The sequence below is a fragment of the Chelonia mydas genome, chromosome 9, assembly GCF_015237465.2.
Source record: "Chelonia mydas isolate rCheMyd1 chromosome 9, rCheMyd1.pri.v2, whole genome shotgun sequence".
Lineage (NCBI taxonomy): Eukaryota > Metazoa > Chordata > Testudines > Cheloniidae > Chelonia > Chelonia mydas.
The window spans coordinates 930,406-953,014 of record NC_057855.1 but is presented as its reverse complement, the minus strand read 5'-3'; the positions used below and the strand labels follow the sequence as shown (position 1 = coordinate 953,014).

Here is a 22,609-nt window from a genome sequence, read left to right as displayed (position 1 = left end):
TTGTACATTGTTTCAGTCCAGTATTTTAACCAAATTTTCTGAAAGGCTGCTTCAGTTACATAAAACTGGATCAGCAGAGTACATTTTTCATTTGACTATTTACTAAGATCTGCAACTGTCACCCACAGCAGATATATTTCCATGTATTTTAAATTTGCTGCTTCTTTTTAAAATTCAAACTAAGACTTTGGTTCTGTTGCCCTGTATTTGTTTCACATATTAGAAAGGAAGTTATCCCCCAGTTATAAACAGAGAAAATGAGTCACATCAACAGAATCTGTTCAACCAACCTCTGACTTATTTGTCACTGTTTAAATATGGTTTGTGTTTTTAATTTTTGCAGAGTACACACGCAGGATCTTAATAATACTTGCACTTAAAAAATAAATCAAGCCTTTTATCCAACTGGTCTTTGTTACCCCCTATAAAGCTCCTTGTCCCAATTCAGTTCTCACAAGACACGCCCTGCCCCAGGGCCCCTCCGCAGGGCAGCTTCTCCATTGGGCGCAAGGTATTTAAACATATCAAGAGAGCTGTGTCCCCATTTCCTTGTTAGCTTTGCGTTTTAAGAGGGGGCGCAGAAAGGTCTCACGAGACCCCCATCTCCCAGCAGCTCTTGGGGTCTGCAGAAACGAATATAAAAAGTAAAACTTTCCAACTCTACCGCACCTCCTCGTGGGTAGGCTCGCAGAGCCCTTGGCAAGCCCCAGCGATCCCGCACCACACCCCGCAACTCCCCGCCGCAGAACAACTCCACGATCCGCCTCCAGCCCGCCGCGAGCTCGCGCTCAGCGCGGCCAGACGCACCCGCTCCCCGGGCCGTGCGGGGCTCCTGGCGGGGGCCAGGCCGGGCAAGCCGCAGAAAAGGAGAGCGAGAAAGTCCGTTCGCAACGCGCCCGCGGCCGCCGCAGCGCGGGGTCCCGGTGGGGTCCCGGGGGCGGGCGAGCGGGGGAGGGGCGCAGGCGGGGGTCCCGAGGGGCGCCCCCCGCGTCGCTGCCGCAAGCCACGGGACGCCCCCGCGAGGCCATGGAGGCACGGCTGGAGGGAGGACCGCGGCCGCGGGGGCGCGGCTAGGACTCCGCCGCCGCCCCCGAGCCCGGCGCTGCGCGGGCTCAGGGCCCCCCCCAACCGTCGCCCCCCCCACCTGAAGCGCGGCGAGTCCTTCAGACACTCCTCGAAGTCCACGGCCACCTTCATCGCGGGGCGACGGGCAGCGACGGCGGGGCGGGGCTAGGCGCGCGGGGCGGGGCTCATGGCGCGCGGGGCGGCCGCAGCCGTTGCTACTACGCCTACACGGGACCGAGAGACGTCCCCGCTCGCGCTCCCCCGTCCCGCTGAAGGGACTGACAACCCAGCCAGCCAATCGGAAAGCGAACTACAAAGGCTTGGCCAACTCTGGGGGGATAGAGGCGGGGCTTCCTGCTGCGCAGCCTACTAGCGTGAGTGACAACCAGATTATCCAACCAGATCAGGAGCTGAGCCGGCCTGGCCAATCACCAAGCCCAGCATGAGGCGATGTTTCTACGCCCCCCCTACAGCAGTGACACTCAGGAAGAGAGAGCCAATCACAGAACGCGAAAGGGAGCTACTTCCTTATGCCGCCCTTTCTCGGTGAATGACAACCACGCAAGCCAATGGAGATAGATAAAGTAACGTCTTCTACGGCTGACTGACAGTTAGGTCGACCAACCTCAGAGGGGAAAAGCAGTAGGCGGGGCTTTGCAGCCACCGAGGAAGGACGAGGGGCTGGAGCGGGACTGCTCGTCAGGGGGCGGCGACTCTGCGCTGGTTGCGCCGACGTGGACGGGGCGGAGGTGACGCACCCGCCCGGCCCGTGGCCCCGCCTCCCCGCTTGAGCGGTAGCGCGCCTGCGCCGGCCACGGGGCCTGCGGAACTCCCCGCCGCAAGGCCCCGGAGCCCGCCCGGCGGGAGGTGGGAAGCCCGGGGCAGGCCCTGCCGGCGTAGGTCCGCAGGCGGCCAGGACCCCGCTGCGGGGCCGGCTGCTGTGCCGGCCTAGGCCTGCCCCTGCCGCCTCAGGGACCCGCCCGGGGGCAGCGCGGGGGCTGCCCTGGCTGGGGCGACCAGGCGTCCCGTCTCCGTGGGGCGGTCCCGCGGGGGGGCTCTTCGTGGAGCGGCGCCTATTGCCCCCCCAGCCCCGTCCCGCTTTCCCGCCGTTGCGGTCGGGTGAGCCTCGCTCGAGCCAGCCCTGGGCTGCGGCCCTCGTCTCGGTTCGTTTTAAACCCAGCCCTGGGGCGAGAGCCCTGCCCGCCGGCGAGGGAGCTGCCCCCAGGAGAGCTTGCGGGGGTGTAGCGTTGCCGGCCCTCCAGGACTGTTCTGCAGTCTCCAGCAGTCAAAGATTAATCTTCAATTAAAGATTGTCACGTGATGAAATCTCCAGGAATTCCTCCCACCAAAGTTAACAGCCCTGCTGTGGTGGAGCAAGAACAGGAGACAGTAACCGGCCCTGTACAGGTGTGTTCTCCTACGACCGCACACAGCCGCAGTGGTGCAAGACAGAAACCACCAGACAGACCTCAGTCACAGTCCTGACCTTTGCACGTAGGCCTGACTCACACTTAGACCCTTTGAATGCAGGGGATTCTTACCCACGAACTACTTCCGTAAGCATTCAAGAAGCAGACGCCCTAGTAGTATGTGAATAGTAACTGCTGTATTTTAAAAGCAGTGAGTAAATTTTTAATTACTGACAACCTATTAAGACAATGCTCCTGTGGTGATTTGACTCACTCTAGGGAAGGGTTCAGTCAAGCCTCTGGTCTAGTCATAAAGAGAAACAGATGCAATTTTACTAGTTTGCAAGGAAAATTGTAAATCGTGATGTTCAAGTCATCACAGAAACCCCAAGTACCCTTAAATTTGCTCTTTATTTTTATACATTTAAAGCAGCCTGGACTTTATCTACATTTAGTATTTTTGTGCGTTACACATACATGGAAGAAAAAAACATCCTTGGTTTGATTAACAACTGTTACACAATTCAGAATGTGATTTTGGGCAAGTTGCTTAGTCTCTGACTCAAGTTTATCCCTCTGTATAATGAATATAGTAATCGTTACCTCATGTAGATATTGCAAAGCTTCCTTAACTGAGAACAGAAGAATGGGCATACTGGTAGAATCTAGCCCCATATCCTGTCTTCTGACAGGTTTCAGAGTAACAGCCGTGTTAGTCTGTATTCGTAAAAAGAAAAGGAGTACTTGTGGCACCTTAGAGACTAACCAGTTTATTTGAGCATGAGCTTTCGTGAGCTACAGCTCACTTCATCGGATGCATAGCATATCGTGGAAACTGCAGAAGACATTATATACACACAGAGACCATGAAACAAAACTTCCTCCCACCTCACTCCCCCGCTGGCAACAGCTTATCTAAAGTGATCCTCAAGTAGAGCCATTTCCAGCACAAATCCAGGTTTTCTCACCCTTCCCCCCCCCCCCCCACACACACATACAAACTCACTCTCCTGCTGGCAACAGCCCATCCCCCTTTGAAACCCCTCTTTATAATGCGCATGATAATCAAGGTGGGTCACCTCCAGCACTAATCCAGGTTTTCTCACCCCCCCCCCCCACACCCCCCTTTTTTCCAAAAACCACACACACAAACTCACTCTCCTGCTGGCAACAGCTCATCTTACAATGTGCACAGCAATAATCCAAGTTTAACCAGAACGTCTTGGGGGGGGTTTTGCAGGAAAAAAACAAGGGGAGACAGGCTACCTTGCATAATGACTTAGCCACTCCCAGTCTCTATTCAAGCCCAAATTAATAGTATCCAATTTGCAAATGAATTCCAATTCAGCAGTTTCTCGCTGGACTCTGGATTTGAAGTTTTTTTGCTTTAAGATAGCGACCCTCATGTCTGTGATTGCGTGACCAGAGAGATTGAAGTGTTCTCCGACTGGTTTATGAATGTTATAATTCTTGACATCTGATTTGTGTCCATTTATTCTTTTACGTATAGACTGTCCAGTTTGACCAATGTACATGGCAGAGGGGCATTGCTGGCACATGATGGCATATATCACATTGGTGGATGTGCAGGTGAACGAGCCTCTGATATTGTGGCTGATGTTGTTAGGCCCTATGATGGTGTCCCCTGAATAGATATGTGGGCACAGTTGGCAACGGGCTTTGTTGCAAGGATAGGTTCCTGGGCTAGTGGTTCTGTTGTGTGGTATGTGGTTGTTGGTGAGTATTCGCTTCAGGTTGGGGGGCTGTCTGTAGGCAAGGACTGGCCTTTCTCCCAAGATTTGTGAGAGTGTTGGGTCATCCTTCAGGATAGGTTGTAAATCCTTAATAATGCGTTGGAGGGGTTTTAGTTGGGGGCTGAAGGTGACGGCTAGTGGCGTTCTGTTATTTTCTTTGTTAGGCCTGTCCTGTAGTAGGTGACTTCTGGGAACTCTTCTGGCTCTATCAATCTGTTTCTTCACTTCCGCAGGTGGGTATTGTAGTTGTAAGAATGCTTGATAGAGATCTTGTAGGTGTTTGTCTCTGTCTGAGGGGTTGGAGCAAATGCGGTTGTATCGCAGAGCTTGGCTGTAGACGATGGATCGTGTGGTGTGGTCAGGGTGAAAGCTGGAGGCATGTAGGTAGGAATAGCGGTCAGTAGGTTTCCGGTATAGGGTGGTGTTGATGTGACCATCGTTTATTAGCACTGTAGTGTCCAGGAAGTGGATCTCTTGTGTGGACTGGACCAGGCTGAGGTTGATGGTGGGATGGAAATTGTTGAAATCATGGTGGAATTCCTCAAGGGCTTCTTTTCCATGGGTCCAGATGATGAAGATGTCATCAATATAGCGCAAGTAAAGTAGGGGCGTTAGGGGACGAGAGCTGAGGAAGCGTTGTTCTAAATCAGCCATAAAAATGTTGGCATACTGTGGGGCCATGCGGGTACCCATAGCAGTGCCGCTGATCTGAAGGTATACATTGTCCCCAAATGTAAAATAGTTATGGGTAAGGACAGTCACAAAGTTCAGCCACCAGGTTAGCCGTGACATTATCGGGGATAGTGTTCTTGATGGCTTGTAGTCCATCTTTGTGTGGAATGTTGGTGTAGAGGGCTTCTACATCCATAGTGGCCAGGATGGTGTTATCAGGAAGATCACCGATGGATTGTAGTTTCCTCAGGAAGTCAGTGGTGTCTCGAAGGTAGCTGGGAGTGCTGGTAGCGTAGGGCCTGAGAAGTGAGTCTACATAGCCGGACAATCCTGCTGTCAGGGTGCTAATGCCTGAGATGATGGGGCGCCCAGGATTTCCAGGTTTATGGATCTTGGGTAGTAGATAGAATATCCCAGGTCGGGGTTCCAGGGGTGTGTCTGTGCGGATTTGATCTTGTGCTTTTTCAGGAAGTTTCTTGAGCAAATGCTGTAGATGCTTTTGGTAACTCTCAGTGGGATCAGAGGGTAATGGCTTGTAGAAAGTGGTGTTGGAGAGCTGCCGAGCAGCCTCTTGTTCATATTCTGACAGTGGCGGCTGCTGCCAGATGCTTCAGATGGAATGAACAAAATGGGGTAGTTTTCAAGTGATCCATCCCCTGTCATCCAGTCTCAGCTTCTAGCAGTCAGAGGCTTAGGACACCCATAGCAAGGGGTTGCATCCCTGCACATCTTGGCTAATAGCCATTGATGGTGGACCTATCCTCCATGAACTTACCTAATTTGGAATTAATGTTTTTATTCTAGTAAGGATCAGGGCATCCTTGTGTTATGCATTGTACAGACAAGTAACTCAAAGTCAGTCCCTGCCTTGGAGCCACCATGCTCTAGGATTCGATGGCTCTAGGGTTCTGACAAGATAAACAGCTTAACAACAGACAAATAGAGTTGGGTAACACTACAGAAATATATGCTTGCATAATTAATAGTGTAAACAATGATAGCGCTAAAAACATTGAGATCCTCATTTCACATGGAAGCTGCTACAGCTATGCAAAGTGTTGTTACAAATAGGTGGAATTTTCATGTCATTTCCTGCAGGGAAGCACAGAAATCTTGTGGGGGTGGGGGCCTTTTCTGTGGAGTACCACAGAATTCCCTCAGGAATAATTCTAGTAATAGCTCAATACCATACCCGTGTTAGGATTCCTTTTGTTCCCAATACACTTTGAAAACTCTTCACTGTCCTTAACTTTGCTAGCTCTTCTTGTGTCATGTTGCACAATTTTAGCTTCTGATATTTATAGCTATCAATTTCATAGAATCATAGAATATCAGGGTTGGAAGGGACCTCAGGAGGTCATCTAGTCCAACCCCCTGCTCAAAGCAGGACCAATCCCCAATTAAATCATCCCAGCCAGGGCTTTCTCAAGCCTGACCTTAAAAACTTCTAAATTTCTCCTTTTTTTTTTAATAGCTGCTTTTATTTCCCCTATAAGGTTGTTTTTTTAATACCAGTTGAGCCTTCTCTCTCAGTTGTGGCATTTTGGGCAATTAGTAATATATTCTTAAACAGTTCCCTATCATCATCCACATTTTTTCCGTTACATTTGCTCTCCCAGCTTCCATGGGGAGACCGATTAAAGAGACTGGGACTGTACAGCAGGGGAAAGAGACACCTGAGAGGGAGGAATATGAATGGTGTGGATAAAGCCAATAGGGAAATGTTATTTACCGCTTCACATAACAGAAGAACAAGATCACACAATGAAATCAATCGGCAGAAGGTTTAGAAGAAACACAAGGAAGTATATTTTCACACAATGCACAGTCAACCTGTGGACCTCGTTGCCAGGGGATGTTGTGAAGGCCAGAACTATAACAGAGTTCAAAAAAGAACTAGATAAATTAATGGGGGATAGGTCTATCAATGGCTTTTAACCAAGATGGCCAAGGATGCAATCTCATGCTCTGGGTGTCCCTGGCCTCTGACAGACAGAAACTAGGACTGGAAGAGAGGGGATGGATCACTGGATGATTGCCTCTTCTGTTAGTTTCCTCTGAAGCACCTGGCACCAGCCACTGTCGGAAGATAGGATACTGGGCTAGATGGGCCTTTGGTCCGACCATTCTGACAGAATTCCCAACAAGGATTGTCTGTCCTCCTTGGATGGTTGGAAATCTCTTTGTGGGCGCACTTGCTTGTCTTTTGGGTTAGGCTTTGTAGCTATCCAGGTCCCATACAACTCTTTATTCCATTAGATCAACCAGATCGTCAGCGATATTTTCTTCAGTTTCCATGCTAAGAACTTGATAATGATTGTACACTTCTACCTATGTGTAATTCCTCCTGGTCCTGTTCTGTCTGGTGGTTGCGGCCTGCTCATCCACATCTGCCACTAGCAGTGCGGAATGCCACCTGGTCCTCTTGCGTCTGGTGGCAAACTGCCCACCACCCTCTCTGGTCTCCACACTCTGGTTCCTTAGTGGCTGGTTCCTTTCTTTCTTGAACCTGGGGTTGTGATGCTTTCTGAATCAGGTTGTCCAAGTACTCCTTAACCTCTCTGATGCTCTGTCATGTCTGTACTTTGTCCTTCCAGGCCACAAATCTTTTCTTCCAGTGCAGCCACCAGCTTGCACTTGGAGGAAATCCGTTCTGGCAGGAAAAACGTGACATCTGTCTACACTGGCAGGTTTCTGCGCAGTAACTCCCAAGGCGCGCATACTGCCAAGCCACTTAGTGCGCAGAAACTGCGCAGTTGCAGCACTGTAAAAAAAACCACCCTGACGAGAGGCGTACAGCTTTCTGCGTTGGGACTAGAGCGCGCGGGGCCAGCGTAGACACCGTGGTGGATTACAGTGCTGCAATTGGCTTCTGAGAGGTGTCCCACAATGCCTGTTCTTGCCCCTGTTCATCGGTTTGAACTCTACTGCCCTGCCCTCAGGCTGCCCAACCATCATCCCAACCCCGAAAATTCCTTTGGAATTCTGAAAGTCCCCTTCCTGTTTGCTCGGTGATGCGTGCAGTGGTCTCAGCGCATCTTTCCAAGTGACCATGCCTGCTCCATGCATCAAGCGATCCCCCTCTTGGAGCAATGCTGAGCTGCTGGACTTCATCAACATTGGGAAAGAGGAGGCTGTCCAGTTACAGCTGCGCTTCAGCTGTAGGAATTATGATACCTATGGACAGATTTCATGATGCATGACAGAAAGGGGCCATGACGGGGACACACTGCAGTGCAGGGTCAAAGTGAAGGAGCTGTGGAACGCCTACCACAAGGCGCGGGAGGCAAACGTCCTCTCCAGTGCTGCGCCCACGAGCCGCCGGTTCTACAAAGAGCTGGGCACAATACTCGGCAGCGACCCCACCTCCACTGCGAAGGCCACTGAGATACCTGTGCCAGTCGAGAGTGGACCGAGCCAGGAGGAGGAAATTTTGGACGACAGTGTGAAGGGGCACAGGGACCCAGAGGCAGAGGACGACTCGGAGGTCACAGATGCATGCAGCCAGGAGCTCTTTTCTATCCCGGAGGAGGCTAGTTAGTCACAGCTGTCGGATCTTGGCAAAGCGCAAACAGGAGAGGAGGCCCCTGGACAGTGGATTTGATTTTGGGGATCGCTGAAGCGAGTGGTTGGGGGCAGGAGGGTTGCAGAAAGCAGGCTTGTGCCTGTATGATGTGCGTACCACCACATGCCTAGTCTGAGCGGCGGAACAGGCTGTTGATTGACTCCCTCACTTCGTGGGAATCTGCCTCAGAAACCTCTGGGAAACTCTCATGGAGACACTGGGCAATCCGCTGCCGCAGGATCTTTGGCAGAGCTTCTTTGTTTCTTGCCCTAATAACGGTAACTTTCCCGTGCCACTGTGCCGTCACAGGGGGGAGGGGCACCGAGGGGGCAAGGGGAAGACCATTGCTGCACACAGGTGAGCCGCATAGGGGCCAGGGCAGAAGCCACAGTCTTGGAGAAGACCATCCCTTGATTCCCTGCCTACCCTCAGCAGCGAGATATCTTCCATAATGATCACATCCTGTGGAAAGTGTGGGGACAAGAATGATTTTCAGGCCCCCTCATACAGTGCTGGCTGTCCCCACGGGCCACGTGCCCAGTGTACAGTAGGGTCCAGGAAGAGTGATTTACCCTGCCCCTGCGGCTATTCACCATTTTGGGGGTCTTGTGGCTCATGTGTGCTTGCCTGGGGTCAGCCAGTTAGTGACAGGTATGTGAATAGTGGCTGTGTTTTAAATCACTGAATCAGTGTTCTGTGTATTGCAAACAATTTTGGCTTCACAGAGATGACCTTGGGAGCCCAGCCTCCCTCTTTGTTATCGCCGGCTGAACGGCTGCGCAGAATTAGAAAGAGAACTAAGGACGACTTTCTGCATAACATTATAATGCACTCCATGGCCAAGAAACAGGAATTGTAGGAGTGGCGGGACAATGAGAAGAGGGACCGAAAGGAGAATGCTGCACGCCAGAATGAAGCCACGGAGTGGCTCTTAAATGTTATGGAGCACCAAGCGGACACACACCAGGCGATACTAGCTCTGCAAACTAAGCAGCTCTGCATCCGCCTTCCCCTGCAGCCGCTATCACAAAACTCTTTCCCATGCCCCCACCGGACACCACCAATACACTCTTATCAACCTCCTGGTTCCCGCCTGTACCCATGGCACTCCACTCCTGTCCCATTACAGTCCAGCCCTGCGGACTCCCAGTACCCACTGCACTCAACACCTGTTCTTCTGCAGTTTGGCCCTGCTGAAGTGCAGTACCTGCTGCATTGTACTCCAGGGATCATATCCAACCTTCTCCTCTGGACATACTCAAATCTTTAGCTGTCCCGGGACCTTACCTACTCCTGGGACCGTCCATTCTCCCATCCCCCTCAGTGCTGATGTGTTTTTTTGTTTGACTCTCTCTGGCTGTTGTTTTTTAATAAAAGAATTGTGTTGGTTTGAAAGCAATCTTTAGTCTATTAACTGAAATCAAACAAACAGAGCCCTGCAAAGCAACAGACAATTATCTTAAACCTTCATATTGCATCGTCTGCATCAATCACAATCACCTCCTAGCATTACAAGCACCGCACTCCCGAGCATAGCAACAAATATTAGTGGCTTTCAGCTTCAAATTGCTGCCTCAAGGCATCCCTGATCCTTATGGCCCTGCGCTGCAGCTCTCTAATAGCCCTGGTCTCTGGCTGTTCAAACTCAGCCTCCAGGCACTGAGCCTCTGTGGTCCAGCCCTGAGTGAAGCTTTCACCCTTCCCTCCACAAATATTATGGAGCGTACAGCACGCAGCTGTAAGCATTGGAATATTGTCATCAGCCAGGTCCAGCTTCCCATATAGGCAGCACCAGTGGGCCTTTAAATGGCCAAAAGCACACTCAACAGTCATTCTGCACTTGCTCAGCCTGTTGTTGAACCACTGCTTGCTGCTGTCAAGGTGCCCCGTGTATGGTTTTATAAGCCATGGCACTAGGGGGTAGGCAGGGTCTCCCAGGATCACAATGGGCATTTTGACTTCCCCTACAGTGATCTTCTAGTCCAGAAAGAAAGTCCCTGCTTGCAGCTTCCTGAACAGGCCAGTGTTCTGAAAGATGCGTGCGTCATGCACCTTTCCGGACCAGCCTGCATTAATGTCTGTGAAACACCCACGGTGATCCAGAAGTGCCTGGAAAACCATTGAGAAATAAATACCCCTTGCGATTAATGTACTCGGTGGCTAGGTGGTCTGGTGGCAGAATTGGAATGTGCGTGCCATCTGTCGCCCCCTCCACAGTTAGGGAAGCCCATTTGTGCAAAGCCATCCACAATGTCACACACATTGCCCAGAGTCACGGTCTTTCGGCACAAGATGCGATTAATGGCCCAGCACACTTCCATCAACACGAATCCAACAGTCGACTTTCCCACTCCGAACTGATTAGCGACTGATCAGTAGCTGTCTGGAGTAGCCAGCTTCCACAGTGCAATTGCCACATGCTTCTCCAGCGACAGGGCAGCTCTCATTCTCGTGTCCTTGTGCCGCAGGGCTGGGACGAGCTCAGCACACAGTCCCATGAACGTGGCTTTCCTCATGCAAAAGTTTTGCAGCCGCTGTTTGTCATCCCAGACGTGCATCACAATGTGATCCCACCACTCAGTGCTTATTTCCCGAGCCCAAAAGCAGTGTTCCACTGTGGTCAGCACCTCCGTGAATGCCACAAGCAATCTCGTAGCTACTATGTGTGGTGAGATCAATGTCGCACTCCTCCTGCCTTTGTAGTTTAAGGACTAACTCCACTGCCACTCATGACATGTTGGTCAGAGCGAGCAGCATACTGGTCAACAGTGTGGGACCCATTCTTGCAGCCCGAAGAGGCAGGGCACACAGTACACAAACCGTTGAAAGATGGCACCCAATGTGGACGGAAGCACAGGGATTGCTGGGATGTGAAGCAATGCATCACGGGGCATTGGGAAAGGAACCAGATGCCCCACGACCGCATCAGCCTTCCCACAACTCTTAGCGGCAGAAGAGGAAGACATGCTCTGTGGGATAGCTCCCCAGAGTGCAATGCTCCAAATACCACTGCAAGTGCTGCAAGTGTGAACACACTATTGCACAGGCAGCTGACAGTGTGAACACACAACAGCAGTTTCCCTTCAGTGCTCTCTGAGCAGCGCTGTACCTGCCGGTGCTCTAACTCTGGCCTAAGTCTTCTCTTTGTTAAGCTAAATAGATTGAGCTCCTTGAGGCAGCGATTTTCCAACAGCCTGATTCTCCTAACTTTTTTTTCTTTCAGAGGACCCCAAAAGGGAATAATGAACGAAATAGCTCATCCTCTCACTATTTTGTCCATCAAGTAGGCCTAATTTCTGAGACACCAATTTTGGTCCATTATTTCTCTTCTCCACTTCTCTTGTTTACCAGGCATGATCTTATCATAGTCTTTGAGTTATAACAGTAGGACTTTTCATTTGGATTAATTCAGTCCACCTCCCTTTTGCATCTTTTCCCCAGCAGTATTTACTGTTGTAGGTTATTGTGTCTTTTATGAACTTTCACTCACTCTTCATAGTTCAGCTCACAATTAGGGTATATTTGTAGGTCCCATTATTACCACCTCAGCCAGCATTCATCTCATTGCCAAGGCTAGCTCTCCCTCTTTAATCTCTCCTCAACTCTCCTCCCTGGACAGATGTCTACTGCTGGTTAGTCTCATGGAGTTGAGGAGAGCTGCAGAGGCAGTTTCATGACTGAAACACGAGTTAAATGTCCTGGTAACTGGACTTCTTCAAAATGAAAAAAGGAAAAGGACTGATTCTAGAGATGAACTGATGGATATATAGAATGTCTTCTATGATAGTCATGTGTCTGCATTCGATGGACACTAGGTAAGCACCACCTCCACAGAGCAAAGTACATTTCTGGTAACAGTGGTGCCATTGGGTGCAGGTCCAGAACACCTGCACCATCACAGTCAGTTCTGCTGTCAAAACAAGGGGCAAAGGCAGTTCTTTGAAGGCATATCTTGGTACTGGAAGGGCTTGATGGTCTGTACCAGGGCAGGTGTCTGCATCAACATTGGTGCCGGTACCTCAGTCTCGCAAACCTTCCTCACCAGGGCCTTGCTCCCATCCCTCAGTGTCAAGCAGGATTTGGAAGACTTGCCTTTGAAAGAATACTTAGAGTCCTTCAGGGGACAAGCACACTGTGCTAAGCTTGCACTCAGTGCGGGTATGTTCCTTGGCACCTGAAGTGGATGGCATGCAGCCAGATCTCTCTGCCCTGGAGCTGGTGCCAATGTCTGCCAGGGGTGCTGGTGGCGGTATTGGAATCCTTTTAGCTTTTTCCCCAATGAAACCAGGGTTCTGGTGCCTGGGGTACGTGGCATTGATAGCTGCCATAGCTCTGGCTTGGAGGATGTCTCTTCTCCAGGATCAGACATGACTTTCATGGATTACTCCAACAGATGTAACTTAAGCTTAATGTCTCTTGATTTTGGGATGCAGGAAGAGAAGGAACAGATCCAAACTCGTGGGATGTGTCCTTCTCTGAGGCAGAGGAGACACCTGCTGTGCGCATCAATTAAGGGCATAAGACCACTACTTGATGAACAGGGTTTAAACCACGTGGATTTAGGTCTGCTGTGCCACTAGCTGCCGCAGTGCTTCACGCTTCCCATGCAGGAGGTGTGCAGTGGTGTCTCCCCCAAACCTTTTAGTTTTTCTTTGCAATGTTCAATGAAAAGTTAATTACGACGAGAGCGAAGATGGATTTCTTCAGGAAAAGGCCGAGTTTGACATTCGTCACATATTAGCCAGTTGGCCACTCTCCAGGTTTCATCGTGCTGCCCTGGGCAATGCCAGGGAATTCAGGGAGGGCTGTGGCCACCCCGCCCCTTTTGCCCAGCACAGGGTGCCTGCCTGGTTCCTGCCGCTGCCATTCAAAACATTCTGATCTCATGCACGAGGAGCTTGTGCACCTACAGTGGGATCCCGCCTAAGACTTATGGCTGCAGATACTGGTTAAAGCAGCAGGATGTGAGTGTTACACTTTTGTATATGTTGCTAGACTTCAGTGATGGATAGCTGATGCAGCTTTTATTGTTATGAAAGTTAAAAGGGAACCTCTAAAGGAAAAAGCTAGAAGACGGGGAAGGTTGTTCTTTAATGAAGTATGAAAGTAGTTTGAAATGTGTGTATGTGTGTGTGTGTTTGTTTGGGTTTTTTCTACACGTGAGGAAGCTTTTACATTAGAAATTATCTTTTGAAACACTGCAGCTGCACTTAAACAAACAAATATGTCAGGATGTGTAAGGAATGGGGATGAAGGATGATACTGAAAACACACCATTGTATAAATCCATGGATACTGTGCGCAGTCACCCCATCTCAGAGTCAGAGGGGTCAGAGAAGAACAAAGATAGATTAGGGGCATGGGAACAACTCCTGGGAAAGCGGGATACCGGGAGGAAGCACAGGCAGGAATGTCTGTGAGGGGAGGGCTCCTGCCTCATACTGGGAATGAGGGGCGATCAACAGGTTATCTCAAGTGCTTATATACAAATGCACAAAGCCTTGGAAACAAGCAGGGAGAACTGGAGGTCCTGGTGATGTCAAGGAACTATGACGTGATTGGAATAACAGAGACTTGGTGGGATAACTCACATGACTGGAGTACAGTCATGGATGGTTATAAACTGTTTAGGAAGGACAGGCAGGGCAGAAAAGGTGGGGGAGTAGCACTGTATGTAAGGGAGCAGTATGACTGCTCAGAGCTCCGGTACGAAACTGTGGAAAAACCTGAGAGTCTCTGGATTAAGTTTAGAAGTGTGAGCAACAAGAGTGATGTAGTGGTGGGAGTCTGCTATAGACCACCGGACCAGGGGGATGAGGTGGATGAGGCTTTCTTCCGGCAACTCACGGAAGCTACTAGATCGCATGCCCTGATTCTCATGGGTGACTTTAATTTCCCTGATATCTGCTGGGAGAGCAATACAGCGGTGCATAGACAATCCAGGAAGTTTTTGGAAAGCGTAGGGGACAATTTCCTGGCGCAAGTGCTAGGGGAGCCAACTAGGGGGGGCGCTTTTCTTGACCTGCTGCTCACAAACCGGGTAGAATTAGTGGGGGAAGCAAAAGTGGATGGGAATCTGGGAGGCAGTGACCATGAGTTGGTTGAGTTCAGGATCCTGACGCAGGGAAGAAAGGTAAGCAGCAGGATACGGACCCTGGACTTCAGGAAAGCAGACTTTGACTCCCTCAGGGAACAGATGGCCAGGATCCCCTGGGGGACTAACATGAAGGGGAAGGGAGTCCAGGAGAGCTGGCTGTATTTCAAGGAATCCCTGTTGAGGTTACAGGGACAAACCATCCCGATGAGTCGAAAGAATAGTAAATATGGCAGGCGACCAGCTTGGCTTAATGGTGAAATCCTAGCGGATCTTAAACATAAAAAAGAAGCTTACAAGAAGTGGAAGGTTGGACATATGACCAGGGAAGAGTATAAAAATATTGCTCGGGCATGTAGGAAAGATATCAGGAGGGCCAAATCGCACCTGGAGCTGCAGCTAGCAAGAGATGTCAAGAGTAACAAGAAGGGTTTCTTCAGGTATGTTGGCAACAAGAAGAAAGCCAAGGAAAGTGTGGGCCCCTTACTGAATGAGGGAGGCAACCTAGTGACAGAGGATGTGGAAAAAGCTAATGTACTCAATGCTTTTTTTGCCTCTGTTTTCACTAACAAGGTCAGCTCCCAGACTGCTGCGCTGGGCATCACAAAATGGGGAAGAGATGGCCAGCCCTCTATAGAGATAGAGGTGGTTAGGGACTATTTAGAAAAGCTGGACGTGCACAAGTCCATGGGGCCGGACGAATTGCATCCGAGAGTGCTGAAGGAATTGGCGGCTGTGATTGCAGAGCCCTTGGCCATTATCTTTGAAAACTCATGGCGAACGGGGGAAGTCCCGGATGACTGGAAAAAGGCTAATGTAGTGCCCATCTTTAAAAAAGGGAAGAAGGAGGATCCTGGGAACTACAGGCCAGTCAGCCTCACCTCAGTCCCTGGAAAAATCATGGAGCAGGTCCTCAAAGAATCAATCCTGAAGCACTTAGAGGAGAGGAAAGTGATCAGGAACAGTCAGCATGGATTCACCAAGGGAAGGTCATGCCTGACTAATCTAATTGCCTTTTATGATGAGATTACTGGTTCTGTGGATGAAGGGAAAGCAGTGGATGTATTGTTTCTTGACTTTAGCAAAGCTTTTGACACGGTCTCCCACAGCATTCTTGTCAGCAAGTTAAGGAAGTATGGGCTGGATGAATGCACTATAAGGTGGGTAGAAAGCTGGCTAGATTGTCGGGCTCAACGGGTAGTGATCAATGGCTCCATGTCTAGTTGGCAGCCGGTGTCAAGTGGAGTGCCCCAGGGGTCGGTCCTGGGGCCGGTTTTGTTCAATATCTTCATAAATGATCTGGAGGATGGTGTGGATTGCACTCTCAGCAAATTTGCGGATGATACTAAACTGGGAGGAGTGGTAGATACGCTGGAGGGGAGGGATAGGATACAGAAGGACCTAGACAAATTGGAGGATTGGGCCAAAAGAAATCTGATGAGGTTCAATAAGGATAAGTGCAGGGTCCTGCACTTAGGATGGAAGAATCCAATGCACCGCTACAGACTAGGGACCGAATGGCTAGGCAGCAGTTCTGCGGAAAAGGACCTAGGGGTGACAGTGGACGAGAAGCCGGATATGAGTCAGCAGTGTGCCCTTGTTGCCAAGAAGGCCAATGGCATTTTGGGATGTATAAGTAGGGGGATAGCGAGCAGATCGAGGGACGTGATCGTTCCCCTCTATTCGACACTGGTGAGGCCTCATCTGGAGTACTGTGTCCAGTTTTGGGCCCCACACTACAAGAAGGATGTGGATAAATTGGAAAGAGTCCAGCGAAGGGCAACAAAAATGATTAGGGGTCTAGAGCACATGACTTATGAGGAGAGGCTGAGGGAGCTGGGATTGTTTAGTCTGCAGAAGAGAAGAATGAGGGGGGATTTGATAGCTGCTTTCAACTACCTGAAAGGGGGTTCCAAAGAGGATGGCTCTAGACTGTTCTCAATGGTAGCAGATGACAGAACGAGGAGTAATGGTCTCAAGTTGCAATGGGGGAGGTTTAGATTGGATATTAGGAAAAACTTTTTCACTAAGAGGGTGGTGAAACACTGGAATGCGTTACCTAGGGAGGTGGTAGAATCTCCTTCCTTACAGGTTTTTAAGGTCAGGCTTGACAAAGCCCTGGCTGGGATGATTTAACTGGAACTTGGTCCTGCTTTGAGCAGGGGGTTGGACTAGATGACCTTCTGGGGTCCCTTCCAACCCTGATATTCTATGATTCCTTTGGAAAGGTTGGGATTGTTACCTGGAAAAGGAGAGAGGTGATATAAGTAAAGGGAAGGTGGGGCGGTTGGATGGGGCGGAGGTTCTGGGGGGCAGTCAGGGCACGGGGAACAGGGAGGGTTGGGAGTGGGAGTCCCGGGGCGCCTATCAGGAGGCTGGGATGTGGATAGGGGTCGGGGCAATCAGGGACCAGGGCAGGTTGTATAGGGGGTATGAGTCCCGGGGGGCCCGTCAGGGGGCGCGGGTGTGGATTGGAGTCAGGGGGACAGTCAAGGGACAGGGAGTGGGGGGGTTGGATAAGAGGGTGGGATCCCAGGGGGCAGTTAGGGGTGGGGAGTCCTGGGAGAGGGTGGTCAGGGGACGAGGAGCAGAGGGCAGTTGGATAGGGGGTGGGAGTCCCAAGGGGGCTGTCAGGGGGCGGGGGCAGTTAGGGGACCGGGCGAAGGGGGGGGTTGGATAGGGGGTGGGGTCCCAGGGGGCGGTTAGGGTCAGGGGTCCTGGGGGGGGCAGGGGACAAGGAGCAGAGGGGGTTGGATGGGTTGGCGGTTCTGAGGGGGGCAGGAAGTGGGAGGGGGAAGATAGGGGGCCGCAGCCTGTTTGGGGAGGCCCAGCCTTCCCTACCCAGCCCTCCATACATTTTTGCAACCCTGATGTGGCCCTTGGGCCAAAAAGTTTGCCCACCCCTGTGCTAAAGCAACCGAGTGCAGGCTCTGGCTAGCCTGTGGGTGGGTGGCACCCCCAGCCATGACAGACACTGGACAGAGGGTTCAGGGAAGGGATTTGGCTGCAGGGCACTTCTGTCGTCAGAAACAGCAGCTCCTCAGTTGCTCCCTGTAGAAAGAGAACTCTTGGCCCTGGGGCCAGCCAAGCAGAAGGGCCCAGCTTTAAATGGGGTGTTCCCGCTCAACTAGCTGTTCTTGAGACAGTTTGACTGTTGAAAGCATGGAGCAGAGAGGAGGTGCCCCCAGACTCCATGTCCAGAGGAAGAGGATTTCCCTCCCTGGGAGGATCAAAAAGGTCCCTTCTGGTCTCTCACATAATACAAAATAATCGGGTGCCAAGCTTCAGTGCTATCTGGGGCATTAGGGGAGACTGAGCGTCTGTGGCCTGGGCCTGGCATGGTGACCAGCTGGGCTTTAAGTGTCTCCTCACCCTGCTGGGTGCTGCAGTCCAGAGCCCCAGCCTGTCCATTAATCTCGTGTTAGGCCCCCTTCCTCCAGAAGCCAGGGGAAAGTCACGGTTTGAGCAGCCCAGGGGCCTGCTCAGCCTGGTAGATACTGGCCTTGCAGCATGATGCCTCAATACTGAGTCACAGGGATACCGCACCTGCTGGTGGAAGTCCTGGTCAGCCGAGGCTTACTGGCGTCGAAGGGGTGTGTTGGCACCATACCACACACAAGCAGCAGCTAAGCCTGCAGCATCTCTTGTACTGTATGAACTTACCTTCAGCAGCTCACGGAGAGAGTTCCAACACAAAGGACAGTGTGCACAGATGACTGACAGCTGCAGAAACTCTGTGGTTACACCCTGTCATTTTGTGGGAGGATTTCAATGACATTTGGTTACTAGAGGGGATATCTGAGGGAGACTGGTTATTGTTGTGGGGTTTATGTATTCATCTGTCCTCTGATTCTCCTGGTTTTTCCTTTACCCCCATTCCTATCCTTACCCTTTTTGTAACTTAACCCTCTTCTTTCCTCTAACATTTTTTGTACCTTCTTAAACATTGTCTATTCTTTTTCACTCTTGATGCCTAGAGGGCAGAGGCTAAATTTATTCACCCCTCCACACACAGTGCCGAACAGCCACTGAGTATCCAGTTTCGCTCTCACCACCACCAAGCAGAGGGCTGACACTTGCCAACAACAGAGGGAACACAAGGGTCCTGGGGCTCACTGACATTCAAGATGGGTCATGGAGTCACAAGAGAGTGAGGAACTAGCGCTCTCCCCCCCACGGAGAGCGTGGGTGCTCTGTGCATGAGCCCCGTCCTGTATGGGGGCTGCCAAAGGTGGCAGCGAGCGAGAAGTTGAGGTCCCCACCCTAAGGAGGGGGAGGGAGACATTCCGCCAGCTCTCTGAACACTGAGAGGTCACTATGTTAAGCTGAAATAGAAGTTTTCTGCCCTTTGCTGCTTTCCTTCATGTTATCCAGACAGCTTTTCACTTCAGGTACATCAAATCCCGAACTTTCTCCCAGCCCCCCCGGACACTCCCAAAATTTTGGAAGACCTTAATGGTGATCCCACAACTGCAGTGAGCTTTAGTGCAGAATCGCCAGCACCGACCTGAAACCAGGTGGCTCCCCCGGGTAGAACGTGACTGATAGTACTGTACAACATTCTGATTCAAAATTTCCCACTACACAACGTACAGAAGGACAGAGAAGAATTAAGAACTGGCTGACAGATGTCATAAACTAGTTTGCCCGGGGGAAACATCTAATGGAGGTAGTCCTAGGGTAGTTTTACTGGGATTAGTAAGAGGCCTGACATTATTCAGTGTTTTCATCAGTGATCTGGAAGTAAATATAAAATCGGTGCAGATAAAATTTGCAGATGACAAAGATTGGCAGAGTGGTAAATAACGAGGACGATCAGGATCAATTGGTAAACTGGGTCCGTTCAAACAAAATGGGTTTTAGTACAGCAAAAAATAAAAAGTTATATATCTAGAAACAAGAAATGTAGGTCATCCCTACAGAATACAGGCCTGGAAAGCAATGATTCTGGAAAGGATTCAGGGGTCACAGCAGACAAACAAGCAAACATGAACTCCCAGCGGCATGCTGTGGCCAAAAGGATTCATGCAATTCTTGGATACATAGAAAGGGGAGAGGAGGGATGTGGTATTTCCTCGGAATAAGGCATTGATGACGCACTGGAATGCTGCATGCAGTTCTGGTGTCCACATTGTGACAAAGTTCCTCCTCTGCCTTGGTGGGTCCTGTGCTTATTGGCAGATTTGCTCGCCTCAGAGGTTTACGGCAGCCCTGTTTGGCCACTTTTGTGGCTCAAATCTGCCGTTCACTCAGTTAGCCTCATCACTGGCCAGCATGGGGAAAGGAAGAACAATCCCCGCAGTCTCTGCTGATCCACCTAGTGGATCGGGGAACAGGCCAGAGACCTTCTCCTCTGGTGGAACCCACAGTCCAGGTCAACTCCTCCGGTATGAAGTAGGGAGTTGGGGGGATGGGGGGAACCCGGGCCCGCCCTCTACTCTGGGTTCCAGCCCAGGGCCCTGTGGATTGCAGCAGTCTACAGTGGCTCCTGTAACAGCTGCAACTCCCTGGGCGACTTCCCCATGGCCTCCTCCCAACACCTTCTTTATCCTCACCACAGGACCTTCCTCCTGGTGTCTGATAATGCTTGTACTCCTTAGTCTTCCAGTAGTACGCCTTCTCACTCTCAGCTTCTTGCGTCTCTTGCTCCCAGCTCCTCGAACACATGCCATAAACTGAAGTGAGCTCCTTCTTAAACCCAGGTGTCCTGATTAGCCTGCCTGTCTTAATTGATTGTAGCAGCTTCTTGATTGGCTGCAGGTGTTCTAATCAGCCTGTCTGCCTTAATTGTTTCCAGAAAGTTCCTGATTGTTCTGGAACCTTCCCTGTTACCTTACCCAGGGAAAAGGGACCTCCTTAACCTGGGGCTAATATATCTGCCTTCTATCACTCTCCTGTAACCGTGGCCCCACAAAGTCACAGGACCTCCTGGTCAACCTCCTCCTGGCCCTGGCTAAAATGGCCATCTATAAAACCGGAGTGAGGAGATTGCCCAGATACGTGAACGGACGGAGGATCGAAAATAGGCCTCACAGTCATACGAGAGTCCATCGGCCAGAGTTCTTCCGGGCAGCGTCCACTGACTCCCATGATGCCTTTGACGAGCACTGGGCGCTGTCCGGGGTTCTCTGCTCAGTGTCCCCGTCCGGTTCCCTTCGTTTGACCCTTTGACCACACTCCTGTCCCTGTTATTTTATTAGTTGTCCCCCATATTCAGTTGGTTTCCAGGTCCTGTGGATCCCCCTCTTAGGCTGGGGGGGAATCCTTTAGCACTTCCCGGATCCCAATAGGATCACTCTCCTGTAGCCATCTGGCCTGACCCTGTCACAATATTTTAGAAAAGACGTTGACAATTCGGAGAAGGTACAGAAGAGAGCCACAAAAATGGTTCAAGGCCTGGAGAAAATGCCTTCCAGCGAAAGACCTCAATCTGTTCAGTTTATCAGAGACTGAGAAGTGATGACCTTTATGGGGAAAAAATATTAAGAATTCTTTAATCTAGCAGAGAAAGTCATAACAAGAACCAAGGGCTGGAAGTTGAAGCCAGGCAAATTCAAATTAGAAATATGACACAGTGAGGGTGACTAACCATTGGAACAAATGGCCGTGGGAAGTGGTGGATTCTCCATCTCTAGCAGTCCTCAAATCAGGACTAGATGTCTTTCTGGAAGATGCTTTAGCTAAACAAGTTATTGCGTTCAACACAGCGGTATCTGGGTGAAATGTAATGACCTGGGCTGTACAGAGGGGGACAGGTGAGATTTTCTAAAGCAGCAGTTCTCAACCGAGGTCCGCAGCCCCCCAGGGGCCTCCCCTGCGGGGCCCTGGAGTTTTTATAGCATGTTGGGGGGGGCCTCGGAAAGAAGGTTGAGAACCCCTGGTCTAAAGTTCCCTTTGGTCTATAAATTCTATGCCTATATCATGGGGCACTACCCTCCAGTGTCCCCCCCTGTGGCACCTCAGGTGCACTGCTCCCATACAGGTTTTGTCAGTCAATTACCCAAACTAAATTGGTTCACAACCCTTAGAGGTTCTGATTTATTAAGTCTTTCCACAAAGTGTAACTCACTTTATTAGCTGTTCATCTGACTCTCGGTCCATACAAGCATCCTGGCCAGCTCATACTGTGCTTGGGAGACCACCCCAACCCTCTGCCTGGAGCTGGGGTTGTACTGGGTCACCTCTCAAACAGGAGCCCCCAGCTCTCCTCCTCTGAGCTGGGTTGTAATTTAGTCCATTGTATGGCCTTAGCTTCTCCTTCACTCTTCAGGCTGAGGATTCAGCAGGCTGCCTGCTCCTGGTGTCTGCACTGCTGTGTGGGAGGAGGCAGTTCACCCCAACGGAGTGGGCGAGAGGGGAGCCTTGACCCACCCACTCTGCAAGGCCCATGGCCCCAATCCCGTAGGGACACAGTGACAAGATTTCCTCCCAAGCACCGCTTATTCCCAGGACTGCTTCCTCTCAATATCGCCAGGCATGTGTGTTGGGTGTATATAAAGGTATCAGACCTTTCAAAATCTTAGCAGGCCATGCCTCGTGACAGGGTGGGCTGACCCCTGTGGGGCAGACTACCATACACACTGTTTACCCCACAAGCACCAAGGATGAGGGATTAGCCTAAGGAAACAGAATCCAGCATGGTAGAAGGAGGCCACAATCCTCCATGCTGGCAGCAACAGCTGTAATGCTACATGATAACCAGGCAGATCCCCCACCTGCATCAACATGGCCACAGCTAGGCAGCATGGTAGATGCAGATGTACGTACACAGGCTACCATATTGTTGGGATAGCAGAAAAGCTGCCTTACAGACCATAACTCCACCAGGTTTGGTGTAATTCTGTGAGATACCATACCATTGGGGGGCGGGGGGGTAACGATACTACAACACAATTACAAAGTAGGACTAAACATCCCCCCTCTCATTTGTGGAGCTGGGGGAGCTCCAACATCAATTTCAGTAGCCAGCTGCGATACCCAGATCTAGGGTTTTTTAAAGAGAAAATTGGCAGTTTTTGTCAGAAGGCAGAATCTGATATTCCTAATATTA

General features: G+C 50.7%; 1 protein-coding gene across 2 annotated transcripts in view; it reads right to left on the bottom strand.

The window, feature by feature from the left end:
• ACAP2 (ArfGAP with coiled-coil, ankyrin repeat and PH domains 2) overlaps positions 1-1,412 on the bottom strand; it is a 117,599-nt gene extending 116,187 nt beyond the window's left edge. Inside the window, exon 1 of one of the 2 annotated variants that reach the window (XM_037909246.2) lies at positions 1,145-1,412. In XM_037909246.2, coding sequence (XP_037765174.1) covers positions 1,145-1,197 — 53 coding nt within the window. In that variant the 5' untranslated portion in view covers positions 1,198-1,412. The remainder of the gene's footprint in view (positions 1-1,144) is intronic. The other variant, XM_037909245.2, reaches the window with a different exon arrangement.
• Positions 1,413-22,609: the final 21,197 nt, after the last annotated feature.